The sequence below is a fragment of the Chiloscyllium punctatum genome, chromosome 32, assembly GCF_047496795.1.
Source record: "Chiloscyllium punctatum isolate Juve2018m chromosome 32, sChiPun1.3, whole genome shotgun sequence".
NCBI lineage: Eukaryota > Metazoa > Chordata > Chondrichthyes > Orectolobiformes > Hemiscylliidae > Chiloscyllium > Chiloscyllium punctatum.
The window spans coordinates 47,852,901-47,871,244 of record NC_092770.1 but is presented as its reverse complement, the minus strand read 5'-3'; the positions used below and the strand labels follow the sequence as shown (position 1 = coordinate 47,871,244).

Here is an 18,344-nt window from a genome sequence, read left to right as displayed (position 1 = left end):
GAAACATCCTTTCTCCATCTACACTCTTCAACTGTCTCAGGATCTTGTATGCTTCATTTAAATTGCCTCATAATCTTCTAAACTTCAGTGTATGTAGTCTTAATATGTCCAACTTTTCCTTATGACCAACTTAATTATACATATTATTCAAGTAAACCTCCTCTGAACTACTAATGCATTTACATCCTGTCACAAATATTGAACATAGCATTTCAGAAGTAATCTCCCCAATGCCCTGTATAACTGAAGTGTAGCACCCTTGCTTGGGAATTCAGTTCCCCTGCAGTAAACAATAATATTGTATTTGCTTGCCTTACTCTTTCTACATACAAACCTTTGCGATTTGTGCACTAAGATACCCCTATCCCTGTGAATTGTGGAGCTCTGCAATGTCTCACCATTTAGAGAATATGTTCTTTCTTCTCAATGCTTTTAGTCATAAATGACAGTCTCAAATTTTGTGTCATTATACCCCATTTGTCAGATTTTTGCCCATTTGCTTAATCTGTCTAAAGCCCACGAGCTTCCCATATATCTTGTGTACAACTTTATTTCCTACCTCCCTTTGACTCATCCTTGAAAAGGGTGTCTCAAACATTTGTTGAAATTTGTTCTGATTCACTGTTTTGGTGAGCAGAAGTTGATTCCTGAGTGAACACTCAAATACAAGCTTTTGGCTTTTTAACAAATATATAGCTCAGAGGATTTTCCTCTGTAGCCCGTAATTGGATGTTGGCAGTGCATAGAGCAGACCGGACTTCTCAATTGTGTATTTAAAGGCAATTGGGTTCAGCATTGTGGAGATTGTGAGACAAATCTGAGGAGGTGAGAGGAACAGTTACCATTGTGACAAAGGCTTGCATTGCAGATAAACAACTGCTTATGACCCATCCTGGAGAGTAAGTGGAAAGCCTTCTCATTCTCATTTCTTCCCCCTCATTAACCTTTTTAGTCAGTAGTACTGTTCTTTATGAACAATTATCAGACTTTATCTTTGTGCAGTTATATCCTTTTCCTCCATGTTTGTTGCTTTCCCTAACTACTTTAGTTAACCACAAATAGTAGATTCTCCCTTGAGTTTTTCTTTGTTGTATAAATATACTTAATCTGAGTATTCTGAAATATCTCTCTAACTGTCAGCGCTTAGTCTTTATTGATCTATCCCTTAGCCTATTGTGCAAGTTCACTTAAGCCCGTTCACCTTTTAAGCCTACACACTTACCTATATTTAGGTTTAAAAAGCTATGTCTAGACTCCATCTTCTTCCTTTCATCGAATTATAAGAATACAGAAGAGGCTGTTGGGTGCATTGAGTCTGTACTGACAAAAACAACTTTAAATCTACACTAGTTCAATTTGCTGATACTTGTAATCTTAAAGGTTACGATTGTTCAAGTGCTCTTCCAAATACTTTCGAAAGGTTACGGTTTTCTGCCTCAACTACTCTCCCAGGCAGTGCATTCCAGAAACAGCAAGGGACAGTAGGCATTCCGTAACTGTTGTTTATAACCTTCCAAACAATTGTGATTAAGTTGAGCATGGTATAACTCAGGAGATCAGTCCATTTACAAGGTGTAATTTTGGATGATTTCAGTCTCATAACTATATTTCATGAGCATCAATGTTGTGGAGATCTGGGATGTGTATGAGATTTGTTTTCTAAAGCAGGGTAGACTAATTAACTGCCGAACGGACTATTTTAGATCTAGTATTATGCAGAGAGATGAGGTCAATAATAGTCTAGTCAAAACTAATTTTTAGGGAAGAATGACCATAACCTGTTAGAATTTTCCAGTAAGTTCAAAAGCAATGTAGTTCAATCTGAAACTCGGTCTTAAATCTAAACAAAATAAACAGAAGATGAATTAGAAAAAAAACACATTAAAAAATGACAGACAGGCTAGTATTTAAAGTATTAATACATGGGTCTTTTCTTTTTAAAAAAAACAGAATTCCTTTAAGGCACCAAACCTAAGAGGTAAAATGAATCAACTGTGGCTGACAAAGTAAGTCAGAGATTTGAATTTGATCAAAGGAGGCTAATGAACTTGCCAAAAAAGTTGCAAGCACAAAAATTGGGAATATTTTAGAATTAAGTAAAGGAACACTCGAAATATAATTTTAATTCTCTTTAAGGAAGAATGTATTTTTCCATTTAGGTAGTGTGCCAGAGATTTATCAGACTAATTCCTGGAATCGCAGGTCTCTCCTACGAGAGCACATTGGGGGAACTTCTCAAGTTTACAGAAATGACAGGTGATCCAATTTAAAATCGACAAAATTCTTAAAAGGGCTTGACAGAAAAGATGTTTCCCTGACTGATGGTTTTGCACCTGGGCACATATTCCATTTTATACTAAGATAAGGAGGAATTTCTTTACTAATTAGAGGACCATAGAAGCTCAGTCATTCACTCTATTGAAGCTAGCGATAGATAGATTTCAATACTCTAATGACATCAAGGGAATGAAACTAAATCTGGAGTTTCGGGTCTGGCTTAGTATTCAATATCTAACTCGATCTTCAAAAAATATTAACTTGTGATGTATAATTCAAGTGATGCCAAATCTTTTAACTTCAAGGATGGGCTGAGGAGTAGCAGGTGGAATTTAATTTAGATAAATGCAAGGTGCTACACTTTGGGAAAACAAACCTTAGCAGGACTTATACACTTAATGGTAAGGTCCTAGGGAGTATTGCTGAACAAAGAGACCTTGGAGTGCAGGTTCCTAGCTCCTTGAAAGTGGAGTCGCAGGTAGATAGGAGAGTGAAGAAGGCATTTGTTATGCTTTCCTTTATTGATCAGAGTATAGAGTACAGGAGTTGGGAGGTCATGTTGTGGTTGTTCAGGACATTGGTTAGGCCACTGTTGGAATATTTTGTACAATTCTGGTGTCCTTCCTATCTGAAAGATGTTGTGAAACTTGAAAGGGTTCAGAGAATATTTACAAGGATGTTGCCAGGTTTGGAGGATCTGAACTATGGGGAGAGGTTGAACATGCTGGGGCTGTTTTCCCTGGAGTGTCGGAAGCTGAGGGGTGACCTCAGAAGATATTAAAATCATGAGGGGCATGGATAAGATAAATACACAAGATCTTTTCTCAGGGGTGGGGAGTGCAGAACTAGAGGGCATAGGTTTAGGGTGAGAGGGAAAAATATAATAGTGACCTAAGGGGCAACTTTTTCATGCAGAAGTTGGTGCGTGTATGGAATGAACTGCCAGAGGAAGTGATGGAAGCTAGTACAATTGCAACATTTAAAAGGCATCTGGATGGATATATGAATAGGAAGGGTTTAGAGGATGTGGGCCAAGTCTGGCAAATGGGACTGGATTAGGTTAGGATACCTGATCGGCTTGGATGAGTTGGACCAAAGGGTCTGTTTCCGTGCCGTACATCTCTATGACTGGTCTTATTTCTGATTTTATTTAAATGGGACCACCTTCCATAGAACTACTGTTTTGTTGAGAATTGTCTAAACTCTCCCATGGAATGGCAAGAATGGATTAATGTGATATTTGCATTCAACTTGAATACAGAAAACAGAAGAGCTGACTGTCCTGGGTACGTCATGTTGTCTATATTATGTTCCCAGAAAATTTTAGTTTTTAATTGCACTTAACAGAGCATAGTCTTGAAATATTTTAAACATTAGATAATTCACTGGGTTAACTGTGCTAGAGCAAATTCCACTTCTGTAATACTGAGTGCAGAAAAACCACTTCCCTATATATGACAATTCTTCGTACTTATTGCTACTTCCCAGTTCTGTCAACTTAAATCTACATTACTTCATCCTGGATCTTCCTTCAGCTGGAAGAGCAAATTCCCAGTTGTTAGCTCTTATTTTATACCACAGCCATAAATGGCGACTACACAATGTAATATTGGTAGTGAAAAATATTTAAATACCAGACATAAATTAATGTTTTCTTTTTACTAGAATAAAACAGTATCTTTAATATACATGGATATTGAGAGCCTTAGCTTTGCTGTCTCATATATTGGGTACTATGTTTCTGTTTCCCTTCAGTTGAATATAATTGGGCACTATGAGCTGAAATCTACTGTAATTTCTGGATAAAATTCAATTATAGCGAAGGGGTGCCTCTACCAAATTGTGCATGTTATGTTTCTGGGATTTGGATATTTGCAGTCTCTGGAATTTCATTATAAGTGGTGATATTAAAAGAAAAGTTGGACCTATATAATCCTTTTGTGACATTAGGGTATCCCAACTGGTTTGTTAAGAAATGAAAATAGTAATTCCATTTGAGCACAGAGGTAAAGCGGATTTTGCAATGCTAACAATAGTGAAATTGTTACTCATTACTTCAATAAAAACCTCAACAATTTCAGGATCTCATATGTACCCAAAATAACACAGAAACCTCGAAGTTGGCTGTTATTAATTCAGCACTTCTCCAGCATTCTAAGTTCCATCTTTAGTACCCACTTTTATCTTCTAAACTGAATCTGACTTGCCATAATCAACAAACACCATATTTGCTTCCCGGTAGATACTATTTGAACTTCCTAAAAGGATATTGACTTTTTAAATGTTACGCTATTGTGGAAAGGTTGTATTGCCATTGTGAATCAAGGAAGTTTGCAATTCACAAAATACACTATCCATATAAGTCACTGCTGTGTGATTGTCAAGCTAGGATTTCATTTGTTTTGATATCTTTGTTGTATATATACACAATATTTCTGGAGACCTGAGACCAGTGGTGTTCCGCAGGGATTGATGCTGGGCCCACATTTGTTTGGCAGTTGGATCCCTTTGAAGCAGGTGTGCTCTCACTTGTATAGCTACCTCTGTGAACCACAGATGAACCATCAAAACTGCCCCTCCAACCCCATGCAAATGCTGGGTACTGAGTTTGGGGGTGGAGCTTCTACAATCGAGGTAGTGACACAGTTTTGGCTAAGCCAGCAAATCTTTTCACTGTTCCAAAAATGAAGTCTCGTGTCAAAGAATTAGATTAGGGCATGATTGTAAAGTATGCAATGATGTATTCTATTTTGACAGTTTGGTTAAGTTTACAAAACGTACAGTGACGTTAATACAAATGGTGTTTCATGAGGATTACTAAAGGACTCAGTGAAATTTTGAATAGCTGATGACAAATCTTCCAAATTTTGGATACTTCACAGCATTGTCCTTCAAGGGTAACTGGGTCAAAGCATCTGAATTTAAGAATGCCATAAAAATTTTTGTACAATTGTGCAACCTGGGTGCGAAACAAGAGAAAATTAATAATTTGAAGAGATAAATAGAGATGAATAGATCAATAGAGATGATTGCCCTAAATGCATTCTCTGTCGTGTAATGCTGTTCCTTTCCAGAATACAAGTGATAAATTTGTTTTTCTGGAATTGTGTATCCCATGCATAGAAGAAAGAGCAACACAACACAAGTTTTTGTATTTTTCAGCCAAGAATCAGCACAGATATTAGGATGTTTGACCTTTATTTGTGGTACAGTCCAAGCAACTGTTGTTTTATGACAGAATTCTGTTAGACCAACAAATTTGTCTGTCTCCTTTTGTTACAATTTTGTATTTGTTACTACTTCAAGTATTGGAATCACTCTGTGTGTTGATACAATGGAAATAATTTGCATTTATGTAGTGATTTCATGTTCTCAAAATTTTCCAAGAACATTTTACAGCCAACAAAGCATACTTTTGAAGTCAGGTCATTGTATTTACTTCCTGTTGTTTTGATTTGAAACAGGGTTTATTTTGTGGACCAACTATTATTCCAGTGTCATGTTGTAATAGTTATTGATTTTAACTTTAATAACATTTTGTAACTTAGCCAAAATTACTTAAGGTTTTTATGGATTAGGATTTCTTTAACTTTGACTGCTTATGAATATTTATTTAATGTAACCATATAAATATCTTGAGTGAAGAGAAAGTTAAATGTTTGTAAATTATAATTGCATGCTGATTCAGCTTCTGCAGATTGTTCAACTCAGTCACTCTGACACCTTGCATTATCTGATTACCATTTGGCATTCCAAAAATGGGGGAAAAGAAGGTCCAGATATAAAGAAATGTACTTAAAAGTATATACTTGTTGAGCTGGTAAGGTGAGACTGTTCCACTCTGGAAGCTAATAGGAGATACTCTCTGAACCTGTTAGATATAATTAAAGTTCTTGTAGGTATTGGTTGATTACAATATAGGTAAGCAACTTTCTCTCAAATATTTTCCTCTTTTCCACAACCATCAAAGTGAATTACTTCAATGATTTAATACAACTGTTGAGTTGGCTTTAGTCTTGTTGTTTGATCCATGCTTCGAATTAACTGAATGAGTGATTAGCCACAATTGTTTTAAATTCAGTATTACCATCCTCCAAAAACTCATCCTGAACGCTACTTTTTAATTTACTTAGCAATGCATATATCTGGAGCCAAGTGAAAGTCTCTGCATTTGTGGAGTTCATGCTGATTATTCTGCCACTTAATCTGTAGAAGGAACTTTGAATGACATTGTTTGTACCTCTCCAGAAGTGCATGAGCAGTTTGCACTGAAGCTCCCATGGTGGAGGTTAGCTGTATAGGTTGTTATGGACTATAGACCAAACTCTCGCAAAAATATATTAAAAAGATAGTCTAGACCCTAACTTTTTCTTATTTAAAAGTAAGTGTAAGGCTTGCATTCCCAGTTGTATCTCAAATGTCAAATTATCGACTCATAAGCAAGACACACTTTATTTTCACACTAAAGTTAAAATGTAGACAAAATAAAAATAAAATAACTGCTTAACTATAACTCTATCAAAATGCTTAACAAAATAACATCTATGTTTGCTACTAGTAATTAATTGTTCCAATATGGCAACATCCCATAAACTCATTCTTGAAAAAGACAAATTCAGTAAAATATAACGTGTCTCATGCAATTCTAGCAACAGGAAGAGAACCCTTGCTTTTAGCTGTAATTGAGACAGGAATAAGAGTTCCTACAACCAACTTCAAGACCTCAACAACTCCAGGAAGCTAAATCTAAAACTCTGTTGGAGCTTGACCCCACCTATTCAGGTTACTCTATTTTTCCAACTTTCAAAAAATAAGTCTCAAGACCTCACAAGCAATTTACTTCATTGACTTTTAGCAGGCTGCTCACACTTCAATCTCAACCTTTCTTCATAAAAAAGCAGGATGAAATACATCTCTTAAAGCCATAGTATCATTCTAAGGTGGCCTTGCTTTTATTGAACCTGCTGAGCAGGGTCATTCTGTGTAGTAGTTCAAAGCCTGCCATTTGACAGATGGGGTTTGTCAAAGAATTTGTTAGCTTACTGCTGAACATAAGCACTATAAAATTGATTATTAAAGTAAAAGGGCATGTCTGCTCTTAGCAATTCTGTTAAGCATTTAACACAAATATTGTAGTGCCACTAATCTATCATAATACTTGGTCTTGTGTGTCTGAATTGGATTTGCAGTATGTTCTTAGTATATGGTTTTGCTTTGCGAGTATTATTGCCTAGCATGCAATGGATTTGAAATTTCACTCCAGTAGAATACCTAATGCTGAATTGGAAATATTCTTGTATTATCAGCCAGTTTTGTAATCATTAACACAGTGTGAGAAATCTCTTGTAAAGTACTGTGTCCTAAACGGCTTCCAGAAGCATAAACATTTCAAGCACAGAAAGAAGTCACTTGGCTCACTATGTTCCTACTATGCGTAACCTCAAACCCAGTGCTTTCAAATCCTCGCTGCCTAGCAGCCACAATTTATTTTTCATTTTGTAGAAAATTATTATTATTTCATTTGTCTATTTTTAACATTAAGCTGAGCAAATTTTTGTTTCTCAGATTGAGAATCTGCAGGAGCAACTAAAAGATAAAGAGAAGCAGATGACTAGTCTGAAAGAACGTGTAAAATCACTGCAGGCTGACACCACCAACACAGATACTGCCCTTACTACCCTCGAGGAAGCTCTTGCAGAGAAGGTGAGTCTTGTCTAGGTGGAAAATAGAGAATACTGTTCGGTGATGGGAAGCCCTCACTATATTAGTGTCTAATGCGACACTATGTTTATTAAGTCATAAATGTTTGGATTGTAACAGTGGGGCCAAATTCTGAGTGTAAAGTTACAGCTTTGATTTAATTATTACCAGTTCCAGAGTTGATATTTGTTTCAGAATGTGGTGCCAATGAATAGTAGTATTAAGACCTACTGATGATTATTCACATTGACAGTTTCCATGCTGAGACATGTCTTCATGAGAAGCTTAAAACATTTTCTTAGGGGTGGTTATGAAATCAGTGATGAAGAAAGTCATGCTATATTGTCAAATATCTGAAAATTCTTGTGGACTGTTCTTGGCAGTTGTTTCAGAGTTGAGCACCTGTAAAGGCTTTTGCAAAAATTGTCAGAATAATGGATTGTAGTTACCAGTAAGGGTGTGATCTTGCATATGATGTGCCTTTCCTGTACCATCAATCATATTTTCTATGTTTTGCTTTTATAATGGAAAATCCATTCATCATCATTTCACAATGGATAAACTAAATCAACCATTATAAATTATGTAAACCATATATGAACAATGAATAATAAAAAGACTCTCAACCACCCCACTGTGCTTTAATGAAATAATTGAATTAGTCCAAATAGGTTTTGAATGCATTTTCAACTTTTTCTCTGTAACTGAAACTTGTAATGTACAAAGAATGAGAGCAAACAAAAATGTTTCATAGCGTGACTACATTTAACACTCGTCTTTTTATGTATTTCAACATATTTCCTTGGTGACTTGGGTTGGACCTTTCTCCTCTTCCATCTCAGAGTGGTCAATTCCTGACCATTCCCTCACTGTTGACGGACATGCAAAATGTATCTGGGAGCAAAGCAGCACATTCCAGGTCCCAGCTGAACCAAATGCGTGATTCTCCTCCACAGCAATGACAAATAAAAAAAACTCTTCCGTGTTCTAACAAACTCCATAAATGTCCCAGTGCAGTATAGTGTTCAGCAAATCAGGAAATTACAACCTCTATAATTATGTAATTTAATTAAGTTTTGTTAAAACCCCATTATTTTTCCCTAGGACTATTAAATACCCAGTATCTACATTCAGCTTATGTATCTTGCATTTTGCCTTGCTGCGATTTTGTAAGTTTTAAATTTGCAGGGAAAAGAAATTCACAACTAAACAATGTGTATGTACTGAAGCTATATGTTCAATGTTAATGGAAGAAAATATTATCTCCATCAAAAAATGCCCAGAATGTATTTTAATAAAATTGCAGTTAACTTGTCAGCTAATATAGTTCTTTAGCATATTCCATTTGGCATTAGAATCCCTTCTCCTTGTAAAGCTTCCCTTGGCAATCCATGAGCAATGGAGTAAGAGAAATATAAATAACATATCTTAGTTGTGTGTTCATACAATTAAAAACAATTTAAAATATAAAATCTAAAAAAAAAACCTGGATCAAATTATCCCTTGCTCTCTATCTTTGCTTCACATTAAAATTATTGTGAGAGCTCATCATTTAATATTTAAAAAATCATGTAATGCAGTATTCCAATGATCTTCTAATTGTGGAATCATTAGGTATTGCGAGGCAATGTGCATTTTTTTTCAAAGTGAATTTGTGTATTTTGTGTTACATTCGGTCTTGGAACAGAAGCTGAACTGGAAATGGGGCTGAGACCTACTTGAAGGATGTGAAGGTACATGGATGGGTGGAGGGTATGAAAATAAGATTACTTAACCTGGTGTGCAATGCGAAGACACAACTATGTGACTTTATGTATTGTGCAATAGCATGCCCTTGTGAGGCGATTAGAATGAATGACTGTCACTGGGTCTGCAGATGGGCAGGCTAGACACATGAAGTCCAGTGAGCAGCGGTTGCTACTCAGCACAGATAGGAAGTTGAGAAGCACATTTTTGTATTGATGCTCGAGTGCACACATGCCAATAAAATGGTCTGAGAAGATGTTATTGGGCAGAGAACAATTTCTGGGCCCTTCTGAGTTTGAGTCCTATTGTTTGACAGCTACTTGCAGGTCAAAGAAGACCGATTACCCGCCAGCACAATGACGCAGTGGTTAGCACTGCTGCCTCTCAGCGCCAGGGAGCTGGGTTCGATTCCAGCCTTGTGTGACAGTCTGTGCAGAGTTTGCATATTGTCCGGATGCTGTAGTTTCCTCCTAAAATCTGAAAATATGTAGGCCAAGTGGATTAGTTATGCTAAAAATTGCACACTCGTGTATAGGGATGTGCAGGTTAGGTAGTATGGTAAAAGCTCCAGGTAGGTTGTGGGGATAGGGTTTGGAGTGGGTCTGGATAGGACACCCTTCAGAGGGTTGGTGCTCAAATGGCCTGTTTCTGTCCTGTAGGGATTCTATGATTCTGTGTTGAAATGGCGCTTTCGTTGAATGAAAATCAGAGGCTAAATCTTTGAAAGAGAAAAGCTGATGTAACTTAAAGTTTATGTTTGTCCATTTAATTCACACTTAACATGTTAATTCTGGGCGCTGAGATATAAAATAGGTAGTTTTTAAAAATTTGTTCATAGGAAATGGGAATGGGTCTGGGTGGATTACTCTTTGGAGGGTTGGTGTGGACTTGTGCCAAATGGCCTGTTTCCATACTGTAGGGAATCTGATCTAATCTAATATAGGCATTGCTGACTGGACCAGAATTTATTGCACCTCCCTAAATACATTTGAATTGAATGGCTTGCTAGGGCCATTTCAGGGGGCAGTTAAGAGTCAACCATATTGTTGTGTAGTCATACGTAGGCCAGACAAGGAAAAGATATAAGATTTTCCTTTTCTAAAGGATGTTAGTGAAGCAGGTGGGTTTGTATGACAGTTGACAATGATTACATCGTCACCATTTGGTTAGCTTTTAATTCCACAATTTTTCTCTTTATTGCAAAATTCAAATTTCGCTCTCTGCCATGGTGATCCCATGATCCCAGAACATTTAAACATCGCCAGTTCCTCTGCTTCTCCTTTGCTTTTTTGACTCTTGTATAGTGAAAATGTCTTCTGTTGTCAACTGTGGAATCTTATGTCTTTATTCCTTCAAAAAGTAACTGGAATTTCTAAAACAAAAACATAACTTTGGAGAAATAGTGGGTCTGACAACTCTGTTTTGTTTGCAACAGATGCAAACTTTGCAAGTCCAGTGACCCTTCATCGAGTTCACTATTTTTGTTTCAAGTTTACAGCATCTGCAGTTCTGTGTGTTTATTGACTGGGATTTCTAATTAAATTTACTTCAAATAGAATGGGATCATTCAGGAGTAATACAAAGGTTTAGAAGAGGAGGAAGGAAGTAGTGATGTGATGGAGGTGAGGGAGGTTTTGATTTACTTCTGTGCAAAGGTGAGAAAGTGTCCATGATTTGGAAGGAGTACGGACTTGGAAATTTTTTTTGGCATTTTGGTGTGGGAATTTCGAGTGTTTGAATTCTAGGAGGGAAACTGCCAAGTCTGGGGCAAATGCCACAAACCATGCAGGGTGACTCCAGACTGTCAATGCATGTCATTGTGCACAATGACCTTTTAAAGATGGCGCTAGCAACATCGGTACTGATATATTGAATGATATTTGATATTTTGATAGCGGTGAGTCCCTCCACCTGCAGCAAGTTGTAGAAGCCAGCTAACATCAGATTGGAAGGTGCTACAGGGATATGGTACATAATTAATAAGTTGGGTTTGAGACTATTGTGCGAGAAAATTCACCAGGCCTTCACTGTGAACTGTATAAAAATGGCACATCCAAAATAATGCAAAATTCAGCTCAGAAGTTATGTTTTAAATCAAATATGAAGGGGCAAACAGCAGAGTAGTTAGTGCTTGTTGTATTTGCTGTAAGTCAGATTCTGCTGAGGGCAACTGTGTTACCTATTTTAGAGCTATAATTGTGAAGCTTACCATGCAATTAGGTGGCACTGTAAGTACCTTAGAGTTAAGATTGCTGAGCTTGGTCAGAGGTGCATAAATTGGAGTGCTTTTTGTCATGATTTTAGGTGGGCCTGATGGAACTCGCAAGACATACAAAGATTGGATGGAAAAAGCAGTAGGAAATTTACAAGAAGTGCGAATAAATGTGAAACTTCCAGTATACATATTGATAAATTTGCCATAGCATTGATTACCTGAGCCAGGGAGAGAGACAGTAGGAATGTTATTTAGTGTAATACATAAAATATTATCAGGGCTGCGTGATTTTGAAATGTAAATTAACTTACAGTTTTGGTTTTTGGACTTGCAATACAATCTGTGGTCTCAAAGTTTTAAAATTTTTGAAACAGAGCAAAATTGAAATGAGAAACTGAAGAAGGGGAATCCACTCCCGTTTCTCAGGAAACTTGAGACCGAAGGGGAGGCTGGAAACCCAAGCTTCTGGGGAAATATGAAACTGATGGAAACCATATATCAGGACAAAGGACAATTGGAGTTCAATTCATGATACCAAGGCAAGCTGAAGAGTACAGAGATGAGACCCAGATGTTGATATTCAGCAGATATACATTTGCTTGGCCTGTTTTTTATTACTTGAAGTTAAATTGGTGGATCTGCACCATGTAGACTCTTTTCAGCAGAATATGTAGATGTGTGCTATTTTTGGTGATGATCATGCTAATAGAATTGGTGTTATTTGTGTTCTGCATTTGGTTAGGGGGTCAGACTAAATGCTAGAAGAGGGGTTAAATTTTTCTTACGGTAGTCTGATTTTTGAAGGACTTTGCGACTGAGATTGATATGCAAAGTGGGCTGCTGCCCCAATTCATAATATCCGTCTTAGCGCTGTTTCTGTGTAATGCTTAATTTATAATTTATAATTTTATAATCATGTGACATTGTGTGAGATTTAACAGCCCAGCACTAGGGTTGAACAGCGTCAACATGAAAAGGAAATCATGCTTGACAAGTCTACTGAACATTTTTGATATAACTGGTGGAATTGATAAGGAGAACCCAATGGATCTGATTTACATGGATATTCAGAAGGCTTTCAATACTTTCTCAGAAGCGATAAGCATGTAAGATTAAAACACCTGGAATTGCAGTAGTGTGCTGACATGGACAGAAATTTTTTTTAGATTTTAGGTTTTATTGTCACGTGTACTCAAGTACAGGAGCACAGTAAAAAGTATATAATGTTGCCACAGATGGCACCATAAATACCTAAATACAAAAAAAAGCTTAGATACAAAGTAGTAAGCAAAGCGAGAATGAAAAAGTTAAGCATTACTTCATAAAGAAATAGGAAATAGTTTATATTAAAGTCTACCAAATCGTGGAGATCCAAGATGGCGGCTGGTCTGAGTGGTCTGCTGTGCTGGGCTCTGTGCCACACCCCCAGGCAAGGTGGACTTTACCTCGCCCTTACCCCCTTATCAATCACCCCCAGGAGAAAAAAGTATTAATTTAAACTTCTTAATTATCTGGAGCTGCTGAAATCATGTGTGACAGCTTTAAGGCCAGGATGAAATTGAATAAAGGGGCTTAAAGGAGCACAGCAGACAGGGCACTCTCCTACTGCATTGTGGGGGGTGCCTGCAGCCATTGCTCAAACTCCCGTGATGGCCCCTTTGGATCTAACAGGACAGCAGCATTTACTCTAGGAGTTTGCCAAACTCCGTGAGAAGATTGAAGCATGTTAAAAAAGCTTAAGCAGGAAATCCAACTACTGGACCGAAGAATGGAGGCAATGGAGTAGAAGACCGTGGCGGAGGTCTTGGGAGGAAGGATCCAAACACTGGAAGACCACGTTCAGGTCCTTCAGGAAGAAGTTGACAACCTAGAAAACACAAATAGGAGCAAAAACTTCTGGCTTGTGGATCTTCTGGAATGCGAGGAAGGCGAGGACCTTGTCGGCTTTCTGGAGGGATGGCTCCTGCCGTTGGAATTGGAGTTGGAGTGGGGCGTGGTGAGTGTGGATTGGGCCTACCGGATCGCAGTGCACAGGTCTGGGTTGGACCCATGCCCCCGCGCGGTCTGAGTGCAGGTCCTGTATGATAAAGAAAAACAGTTCATAGTTGAAACAGCAAGAAGACTGGTAAGAAATTCACAGGATTTAATGTAAAAAAAAAGCTCAAAGATAATGTTTTTTTCAGGAGCCCTAATTAAGAAGAGAAGAACATTTGATGATGTCAAGAAAGAATTAAGGGGCCTGAACATTCAATATTACTTGAGATACCATGCGTTTCACCCATGGGGGCGCGGTATATAACTTTGACTCCACAGAAAAGGTGAATTAATTTGTGAATTCTTTGAATTGAAGGACTTGAGTTGGGGTGGGAGGGGAGGGGGCATCGTTGCAGACAATTGTATGAATTTTTTTATTGCCCCTTTTTTTTACTTCTCTCTCTCTCCCTTTCTTTTTTGTGGTTATTGGCTTTATACGTACAGTCTTGTTGTAAAATTGGAATTATTTTATATATCGGTCAGTTGGGTATTAGCCCGGGTCCTTTTTTTCTGCTGACCTTTTGATTTTGTTTTGGGGTGGCTGTATCTGTGGTTAAGATGAGTGGGGGAGAGATAGCCATCCATTGTTAACTCTCAATGTAAATAACAGGTTTTCCTCATTTGTGAATTGCCTGGAACTCTGGCACGGCCTCAGCTAGATGGAGGTAAGATGATAGGATTGGGAGGAATGCCCCCTCTGGGCAAGGGGGAAGATCTCTAGTGAATTGGGGGGTTATTTGGGTGTTTGTTTCAGTTAAATGTGCTTTTTTAGTTGTAGTTGTTTTTAAAGGAGTAGTTTTTAGATTTTATAGAGTTAATGTCTTTGTAGCTCATCTCACTCAGATAAGCTTCCTCATCTTGGGAAACCATGGACTGCCCTGGGCAACCATGGCAAGTGATTTGTTCAGGTGGTACACCTAGAATATAACATGGAGTCATTCCCCTATTAAAAGAAAGAAGGTGTTGTCAAGTCTTAGGAGGGAAAGGGTCGACATCGACCGACTGCAAGAGATGAATTTAACTGATAAGGAACATCTGAAACTGCAGCAGGGGGGTTATGACAGGGTGTTCTTCTCCTCCTTCAGCTCTAAGAGTTGAGGAGTGGCTATATTGGTAAGAAAGAACCTCCCTTTCCAGGTAACCCAGCAGATTAAGGACGAACATGGCCGGTTTATCATTCTTAAAGCCCAAATACACGTGGAAGAGTATGGCGTCTTCAATGCCGATTGTTCCCCGGTGCACCCTCTTAAATTTTTAATTGATGCAGTGGCTAAATTAATGAATCATAGAGTCATAGAGATATACAGCACGGAAACAGCCCCTTTGGTCCAACACGTTCATGCTGACCAGATATCCCAACCCAGTCTAGTCCCACATGCCAGCACCTGGCCCATATCCCTCCAAACCCTTCCTATTCTTGGGGTGCGCCGCACGATCATAGGGGGGGTTGTAATCACCTAATAGCTCCTGAAGTTGATAGGGTGCTCAGAGGCCTGGCAGGTACATCCGCTCAATCTAAGCAGTTGGTGGACATGTGTGACAAGTTGAAATGAGTGGATGTGTGGAGGCATCTCCACCCTAATGGAAGAGACTTTCCATTCTATCCAACCCACACAAGTACCATACATGAATTGACATGTTTTTTATGCCAACTGCCGGTTTGGACAGAACATTGGCATGCAAAATTGGGAATATAGCTGTCTCAGATCATGCGCTAGTGTATTTAGATCTTAAAATCAAGTGTTGTGGAATGGATGCAGGACACTGGCGCATGGATCCATTTCTGTTAAGAGATAGCAAACTTGTTGAGTTTATCAGAAGGGAGTTCAGGGCTTTCTGTGATTCCGGCAATACTTTGGGAGGCCACTAAGGCATATTTACGAAGCCTGATAATTTCGTATTCAGCGACTAGAAGGAGGCAGAGGGAGGAACAACAACGGATGCTGAAGGCCCGGTTGCAGATAGCTGTGGAAGCATATTATAATAGGCCGTCTCTGGTCAAGTTGCAGCGGGTCACAGCCCACCGGGCAGCTCTCGACACATTGCACACGCAAATGGCTAAAAAAGAGGTCTCCTTTGCTAAACAAAGATTGTTTGAATTTGGAGATAAGCCAGGTAGATATCTGGCACATTTGGCTGGGAGGAAAAAGGCTTCACAATCTATTACGTCTGTTAGGAAGAAGGCTGATATGATTACCCATGAGTTGAGAAGATTTAATGTTAGATTTAGGGAATACTTCGCAGAGCTACATTGGTTGGAGGGAGGCGCACACAGTGCAGCGAGAATGCAGTCCTTTTTTGAGAATCTGGATCTCCCCAGTATAAACACGGAACAGGCTTCCCTATCGAATGCGTCTATGATGGTACCAGAAGCGCAGGAAGCGATAAGGCATCTCCAGGATGGCAAAGCACCGGGGCCAGATGGATTCTCAAGTGAATTCTATGACAAATTCATAGATGTGTTGGTGGACCCACTTCTGGGGTTGTGTAGCTATTCATATACACAGGATTGTCTGCCGCCTTCTCTTAGGGAGGCTAATATCGCCCTCGTTTTAAAGAAGGGGAAAAACTCTGAAGAATGTGCTTCATACAGACCAGTTTCACTGTTGAATGTAGATTTTAAAATCCTATCCAAGATGCTAACTCTGAGGTTGGAGAAGGTTCTGCCTCATATTATAAAAGAAGATCGATGGGTTTAGTCAAGGGTTGAACATCCTCCTACAATACCAAGAGGGTACTGAACATAGTGCAGGTATGTCAGCAAAGATTGATCCTGGGTTTGGTAGTCTCCTTAGACACAGAAAAGGCGTTAGAATGGCCATATCTTAGAGCGTTTTATTATGGGGGGGATCCTTTGCCAGATGGGTGGCAGTATTGTATGTATTGCTAAGTCAGATAACTTTAATATTGGGAGAGGTAGTCAACAGGGGTGCCCTCTCTCACTGCTGTTATTCATCTTAGCAATTGAGCTGTTAGCTGAGGCTATCAGGAGGAATCCTGAAATAGTGGTGCCAAGGGTGGGAATGGGGGATCATAAGATTACCTTGTATACTGACGACGTACTCTTGTTCTTGGCCAATCCGGAGAAGTCTCTTCCTCGACTGATTCAAGCAATTGATTTATTTGGCTCAACTTTACGAATTTACAAAATCAGAAGCCATGCCGATAGGGGGATTAGTGGAGGTGCCTAATTTGAAGGATGGAATGTAGTTCCCGTTTAAATGGTCGCCAAAAGTTTTTTGTATTTGGAAATTTTTGTTACTCCTTTCCACTAGCTGTATAAAGCTGACTATGTACAACTATTGGAAAGGATAAAACAGGATTTGCAGTAATGGGAGGGATTGCCGTTATCATGGTTGGGCTGAGTAGCCCTGTTTAAAAGGAATGTTTTTCCTCGCCTGTTGTACCCCATGAGAAAGATCTCATTGTTGCTACCCAGACGAGTGTTACGGAGGCTCAGTGGTTGGCTAGGGTCCTTCATTTGGTGCCACAGGCGCTCTCTAATTAAATACTCTAAAATGCAGTTTTTGCAGGGTGAGGGAGGAGTAGATCTTCCGGATTTGAAGAAATATCAAATAAGCGCCCTGTTACCATATGTTAATGATTGGGTTCGGCGGAATTCTGAGTTGATTTGGCTTGATGTTGAAATTTTCCTCAACATCATCTAAAGGGTCGGGGCATAAGCACTGATGGGTGTAGCATATTGCATATGACTGAGCTGGAGGTGTCATGAGCCCGTTACTTATTCTGGCAGTGCCTTCAAGATCCTATTCTGAATGGCAAAGCCACTCTTTGGTTTACTAAAAGGAAATCCTGTGTGGTAAAATTATTGGAATTTTTTTGAGAATGTAATTTCTAAGTGAATAAAGCAGAACTGGTAGACCTGGATTTTGAAAAAGCTTTTTGACAAGGTGCAATGCAAAATACTATAGATGAGCTCATTCTCATGTAGGTAATATATTAGTATAGATGGAGAATTGGTTAATAGACGGGTTACAATGAATGGACATGAACATATGACATTTTCAAGTTGACAGGCAATGAATAGTGGAGTTTCATAAGAATCAATGTTGGGACCCCAGCTTTTGACAATTTATTGCCTCATGGAATCAAACAATATGGGGAGCTAGCAGGAAAATGAGGTTGGAGTCCAAGATCAGTCATGATGGTACTGAATATCAAGCAGGCTCAGTGGACACCCTCTATTTCCTGTTGTACTGTGACATTTCGATCACCATCAGCCTTGCCTTTACAGTAAGGTTGTGTATCTTGAGTTACCTCTCCCCAGGAAGGCAGGTCTCTCTGCAGGAAGCAATGTCAATTTGCCGTCTTGATAGTTTGTCATTGCAATTCTCTTTTTCAGAATGGTTAC

General features: G+C 38.7%; 1 protein-coding gene across 5 annotated transcripts in view; it reads left to right on the top strand.

The window, feature by feature from the left end:
• Nucleotides 1–18,344, top strand: part of LOC140458142 (ELKS/Rab6-interacting/CAST family member 1-like) — a 917,474-nt gene that overhangs the window by 132,331 nt on the left and 766,799 nt on the right. For all 5 annotated transcript variants that reach the window (XM_072552282.1, XM_072552281.1, XM_072552285.1 and 2 more), the window contains one exon: nt 7,843–7,980. In XM_072552282.1, the coding sequence (XP_072408383.1) occupies nt 7,843–7,980 (138 nt within the window). The remainder of the gene's footprint in view (nt 1–7,842; nt 7,981–18,344) is intronic.